Source organism: Alnus glutinosa, chromosome 10, assembly GCF_958979055.1.
Source record: "Alnus glutinosa chromosome 10, dhAlnGlut1.1, whole genome shotgun sequence".
Classification (NCBI taxonomy): domain Eukaryota; kingdom Viridiplantae; phylum Streptophyta; class Magnoliopsida; order Fagales; family Betulaceae; genus Alnus; species Alnus glutinosa.
The window spans coordinates 27,340,117-27,346,820 of NC_084895.1; the positions used below are offsets into that span (position 1 = coordinate 27,340,117).

Sequence of the window (6,704 nt, forward strand, 5' to 3'; positions counted from 1 at the left end):
TGTAGACAATTTTTGGCTCATTGAAGGTTCTTAGAGCATGTCCTTTACATAATTTCATGAGAAACATTCATTTTCTTGATTTACATTTGTAATAAATGGGATATCTTTTGCACATCTTTTGTACATCATTTTTTTAAATTAACCATTGAATTTATAGGATTCACAAAGATCCACATGTGAGTCCTCCAGATCCAATTATTGATTTAGAAAAGTGATGTACAAAAGCATGTAACATAAACTACACAACCTTTAATAATGTGCATGTAACATAAACTACACAACCTTATTAAATTTAACCAAACCACTTGCTAACTAGAAATAACTCAGCGACCATATATCTTTAAAGTTCTTCTGGTCTCGACTTTTTCGAAACAAAATTTATTCTTACTGCTCAATTTTTAGTGTAACTTTCTTTTCTTTTTCTTTTTCTTTTTTTTTTTCCCTTGGCTTTAGTCTTCAAAACCAGTTGCTTGAATACACTAAGACAACAATCTATCAACACCTGTCACGGCCAAATCTCCCCATAACTGTTCTAAAGAGCCTAGTAGAATCCATAAATGGGCTATTCTACCAGGCTCTAAACCAATTACAGCCGTACAAATCACAACTAAATTTTTGTTTGACCAAAGTTTTCCTCCTACCTATCTAATAAAATTACATTTCTTTTAAAATATGTGCTTTCCACATAATCTATTAAGAGATGACAATTTAATAAACTGGATCAGAAAAATTTCCCCCAGCTCGGTTGGGAGAAAAACTATGTCCATGTTTTTACTAATATGATAGTATGTGCCTCTAGGCTCTCATGACTTCATAAGATTTACAAGAACTTTCATATTCCTCCTCTTTATCCATGGGAAAATCTCTGCACACCCACTACTCTTCATGTAGATGAAAAACATCATTTGCAACTGGCTATAACAAAACTTCCATAAAATTTCTGCAAAAATGATGAAACAATTGGGCAACAGAAAAACCTTAAATACTAGCTGCAAACTAAATCCATCGGGAATGACTTCAACAGCAACAAAAGATAACCATCAACAAATATCCTGTTTGACAACAGAGTAACTCCTACTACATAATGGTAATGGAACCCAAAAAGAGAACTATGTTACATGAGATCCATATGTCCGGTAGTTTTATGCACTTTGCTAGAGATCAGAGCACATGAAAATGCGATTGATTAAGGTTATGATCAAATCCTCCATTACACATATTTAATATTCTTCAGGACTGTATTAAGTTCATTAATCCATGACACCCATCAGATTCAACGCAAAAGTTCCATAAAACTCCCTCAACATAAACAATCGACAAACTGCTTCCTTGCATGCCTTGAATGCATACTAGTACTCCCTTGAATGCTTTGCCATCTCAGCCTGCAAGCAGGGATTTAAAAATGTCAGAAATAAGCATTTTGGTCTTCACAAGGCTCATCAGAACTTAATACCTCATATTTGTAATAATGCAACACTCATAACCTCTCACTATTATTGTCAGTCAGTTCCAGATGTTTTGTCATACAACTACAAGTCCTCCAGAACTAAGAACATTCACAGCAGCTACCCAAACATTTTCCCTAAATATAGAGAATAAAACTACTTTTTACTTCCTTATCAAAATACACCACACAATAGCTTCCCTTTACCTTTCCCTATATCAATTAAATATTATTTCCTTACTTTTACTTTATATTTTTTTAGTCATTTAATTCATTAAACAATACTTCCTCTCTCCCCATATTTTCTCCTACTGGATAACAACAAATTGAGGGAGCTGAGCGTGGAGGAGAGCAACCTGCTATCTGTGGCCTACAAGAACAAAGTCGGGGCCCGCCGCAAGTCCTGGCGGATGTTGTAGAAGGAGCTGGGCTGCAACAACGCCGACCAAGTCGCCGCTGTCCGCGAGTACCGTGCCAAGATCGAGTCCGAGATCTCCTCCATATGCGGCGGCATTCTCCGCCTGCTCGACTCCCATCTCATCCCCTTCACCTACACCGCCAAATCCAAGGTCTTCTATCTCAAGATGAAGGGCGATTACTACCGGTACTTGGCCGAGTTCAAATCCGGAACCGACGGCAAATCGGGCGTTTGAGGTTCAAGAGAGAGAGAGGTAGATCAAGCGTTTGAGGTTCAAAAGAAAGAGAGGCAGATCGGGCATTTGAGGTTCAAGAGAAAGAGGTAGATCGTGGTGGCCGGCGTTCATGGGGTGGGTCACAGTTGAAGAGGCCGATCGGGCAAGCTTGATCAACGAAGAAGAAGAAGAAGAGATGCAGGTTGTAGAGAGGAGAGAGACTTTTTTTATGATTATAATAAAATATAGGGTGTCTGCTGTAGGTGCCTTTTTATGACTTTCTTGAAATTTTCCCTAAAATATATGATACAAAACACTTATAGGGAGACTGATGTGAATGCTCTAAGATGGCCAAAATTGACATAAAAAGAAACAGTCCACTTATCTCATGACTTGTATATAGATCAAAGCATGCCACCTACTCTCCCATTTAAGTCAATGACCACAGGTAATAAAGCATGACATCACAGTTGTTTTACAAGTGAGAGGAACATGGATGAAACTTGTAAAGCCATCCTGAACATGAAACTCAGGCATTCTTTAAAAATTCATAGAAGCTTTAAAAAACCAAAGAAGCTTATACTTCCAGTGCCTAGAGGTGATTACTGACAAAGTAGCAGCTGCCAAATTTTTCTTGATAAGTGATGGAGTAAAATTTATTTTAGAGAGGAAAATCCATGGTAGACAGGATGTAAACAATAACACATCATAAAAAAGAGTAGAAACAGAAGTATTGCCAATAGTAGACATCCAAATCATACAAAGAAGAAAAGTAACAATTGCTAAAGCTGAGACTAAGGAAGTTGCAACCTTAAAGAATCCATAGCAAGTATCCTAGTTCTTGTTTGTCACAAGTAATTCTACGGAAACATAAGTAGGCATAGGATACTCTAAAGGAAACAGAATGATTCTACACCGTCTCACAACCCACAAGTTTCTTTTCCATGTGAAGGAAATTGAGAAAAAAAATATATATATATAGCCCAACAAATTACTCCAAAAACTAGATCCAACCAGAAAGAAAATATATCCTTCTATAGATTCCAATACAACCTAGGAATAGGTACACTATTTGTCCAACATACCAACTTTCCGGATATGTGCCCAGCCAAGGTCTCAACTAAAATCAATGAGAGGACTTCCTTCCTAGTTCAGCAGTAGTTTTCAAGAAAACTCAGTCGCTATGTTCCTCCAACAATCAGACATTCCAAACCATATGAGGGACCCATGTTGGACCCACTATGATATACAAACACTCGGTACCTTGCCATCTTGGACTAAGACTATTCGTTTCTAAGGAATATTTACAGCTGAAGATGTTGACATAGAGTATACAAAAATAGAAATCTACTTCTAGCTTGATCCAAATGATGGTATTAAGCCCCTACCTAAGCTTTAATAAAAATAAATTGTTCTTAAGTTAGTAGATTATTAAACATTCTTGGATGATTGACAAACGAAAAGCTTTTCCTCTGATGCTTGCAAATATGCTTGTTTCACGAGTATATTCGTATGAGATGCTTGATCAACTTATCCCAAAAAAGACGAGAAAAAAAAACAGAGATGCTTGATCATGAAGACATAAGCATTTACAAGAGAGATTAATATTTACAAATACTTATAACTTTAACATTCTTTCTACGTGCAGGATAAACAGAGGCATTTTACCTCGAACGCATTCTTCAAATGGTCAAGTTCCTTGTCCTGATCATTGATAGCCTGATTATATGCCTGCATTGGCGACGACTGGCTAGTGGTGTGTATCTATGCAAAAAGACCAAAATCATTAGGACCGGAAGCTCTATGGAACATTGAAAAGGTTCATAATACAGTCCAACTTACGAGCTAAAAGAGAGAACAGTTTATGAAAAAACAAAAAAAAAAAAAAAAAAAAAAAAAAAAAAAAAAAAAAAAAAAACCTATCCAACATATTAACAGGGCTAGAATTGCAAAATCAATAAATCATCCAATTATGCTTTACTCCAACCAACACACGTACACATCTCCACAAATCCCACATTTATACAGGTAAGCAATTAATGACATGGCTATACATAACTGTGTGTGCACCCACACACCCGTGCATATACATAAATCCACAAATACATACTCACACCCACACACAAGCACGGATACACATGCACATATACGTTCATACAAAACACACACATACACCTACACCACAAACCCCAAGTTTTTATAGACAAGGTAATGAGGCATTGCCTTTATTTGAAAACATGTAAAAAAACCACTAATCAAACATTTACTTTTATCCAACAACTCTAAAACTAATGCTCCAGATTAAGATCCTCTATATTTTTACCCTAAAAGTGTTGATAGGGGTAATATAACTTTTAATACAAGTTCCTCACAAACTGATGTGGCAATCCACATGACACTTATGTGGTCTGCCCCATCAACTACTAAATAATTAAATTTAACTAATAAATTTTGTTGCCATGTTGGTACCGTGGGACACTTTGGGTCTACCGCGTCATTTTTTTTTTATAAGTAATTCAATCTCATTAAAAGAGTTTAAGGGCACAACCCTAGTACACAGGAATAATACAAGAGAAATCCCCTAATATGGTGAAAAAGAACAAAATTCCAAAAACTCAGGATAAGTAGAAAATGGCAGACTCTTTAACGCTGCTATCCATGTGCTGAGTAATTTGAACAGAGTATTTTTCAGCGACAACACCAAAGTCTCTCGATCTTCAAAGCTCCTTGCATTATGCTCTCTCCAAATATACCATTTTAAACACAAAGGAGACAACCTCCAAACTTCCAAAACACTATGATTTACGACTTCTCATTTGTACCCTCCAACTCATCAAAAACTCTCGCTCACCCTTCTAGGCATAATCCAAACAACACCAAACAATGGAAAAGCGAACTCCATAATTCTCATGTTTTTTCACAATGGAGAAGAAGATGATCAATAGATTCCCCCACTCATCTCGCACATACAATACCAATCCACCACTATGACGTATCTCTTTCTCAAATTACCAAAGTCAAGATTTGTCGCTGTCCCCACAAATAATGTCACTCTTGAGAGAGCCTTAACTCTCCAAATACTCTTCCAAGAAAAATGTGAACTTATAGGAATGGATAACACATGATAGAGTACCTTGGGGAATAAGATCCTCTCCATTTCACTTGAAGTGGAGAGAAACTATTTTGTGGCCCATATTTGATTCTATGGCATCTAACGGTGTATGGCGCCACATCATGTAAAAATTTTAAATGATGTGGCAACGTAGGTAACATATACACTCTTAGTTGTTGTGAAATCTAATCTGGATTATAAAATGGTTCCTTTCCATTTCACTTTAAATGGAGAGGATCATGTTCCTCACCTAAGACCCATCTCCCACCTCATATCTAACAAATCTAGAGAAAACTTCTCACCTATATATTTCCTCACTTCCACTTCAAAAGGCCCCACAACCTCCTTAGAACACCAACGTCCCCTCAAACTATCATACATATTTTCCACCACCGATCTCCACAAAGCCTCCTCCTCCCTAGTATACAGCCAATAAAAATTGCACATGCATATTACCAATAACTGTAGTACCCAGGAAGTTTCCTACCCTAAAAACTGCACATACATAATACCAAAAAAATAAAATTCAAATTCAAATTCAAATACTAACCCTAATAATAATTTTGTACTGAAGTGGGTGAGGGAGCTTGTACCCAGCGAACAGAACATTTGGGTCTCTGTGCAATTGCCTGATAATGCCCAAAACAAACACGTAATTAGGGATTTGATTAAGCTAAACAAATTTTTATCAGAAATAAGAAAAATAATTTTAGTTAAATTGAATGTTACATGCGAAGAAGGTTGCCGATGGTGTGGTCCTCTCTCTCGATGGTGAACGACGCCGCATTGATTATCTTCGTGTCCCTCTCGTATGACACCCTGTAATTTTGAAACAAAGAGGAAATAGTCAGAAGTCAGAAAGAGAGGGAGAGAGGAGTTTGTGTGAATCTACTTTTTGGTGCCTTCGGGGACGACGAAACGTTCGTAGCGGTCCGGAGCGTTCATAGCTTCTGCTGCTTCTTCCTTTCGCTATCACTGAGAACTGGAATAACTTCCTCTGCTAAAGTACTCTGTTTTTGTACTGGGGAGTGGGGACTTCAAGGGAACGGCGTCGTTTATATGACAACAACTTTCTTCGTAGCGAGAATAGGTGGTGGTAATAGAGGGCTGAGATCTTGTACGGTGCAATAGCTTTTATCTGCATCGTTCATCTCATCTTAAGAATTGCACAGGTACTTGGCCTTTTTGACAACGTTTTTTGGAAGATATTTTTTCCATTTTAGTTGGAAAGTGTTTTGACGTCATAAAAATGTGAAAAATAATTTTTGAGTATTTTTGTTAGTAATTATTTTTTATAAATCAAATTTTAAAAGTAATATGTGTTACTACTTCCTAGAACGTAAGGAATACATATTTTTAGAGGTCGATTTGTATGAGTGTTTGTAAGAAATTTATGGGTTTTTTTTTTTTTTTTTTTTTTTTTTTTTTTTTTTTTGGCTAAAAAGCCAAAAAAATAAAAAATTCAAAAAACGTTATCAAATGAGGCTTTGGCTTATGCACAGGCACGACACGGGCA

At 36.7% G+C, this 6,704-nt stretch overlaps 1 protein-coding gene across 1 annotated transcript; it reads right to left on the bottom strand.

Annotated features, from left to right (window-relative positions):
- Window positions 1-990: 990 nt before the first annotated feature.
- LOC133879353 (DNA-directed RNA polymerases II, IV and V subunit 11) lies at window positions 991-6,229 on the bottom strand. The gene is made up of 5 exons (XM_062317893.1): window positions 6,081-6,229; window positions 5,918-6,007; window positions 5,739-5,817; window positions 3,745-3,840; window positions 991-1,382 (listed from the first exon to the last, which is right to left on the bottom strand). Exons 1-5 carry the CDS (start codon window positions 6,131-6,133, stop codon window positions 1,350-1,352), a joined length of 351 nt encoding a protein of 116 aa, XP_062173877.1. The 5' UTR covers window positions 6,134-6,229; the 3' UTR covers window positions 991-1,349.
- Window positions 6,230-6,704: the final 475 nt, after the last annotated feature.

Coding starts and splice junctions, on each gene's coding strand:
- LOC133879353 (XM_062317893.1), bottom strand. CDS start 6,133: ATGAACGCTCCGGACCGCTACGAACGTTTCGTCGTCCCCGAAGGCACC. Junction 3,841..5,738: donor AGTACAAAATTATTATTAGG/GTTAGTATTTGA, acceptor CTTTTTGCATAG/ATACACACCACTAGCCAGTC. Junction 1,383..3,744: donor ATTTGAAGAATGCGTTCGAG/GTAAAATGCCTC, acceptor CCCTGCTTGCAG/GCTGAGATGGCAAAGCATTC.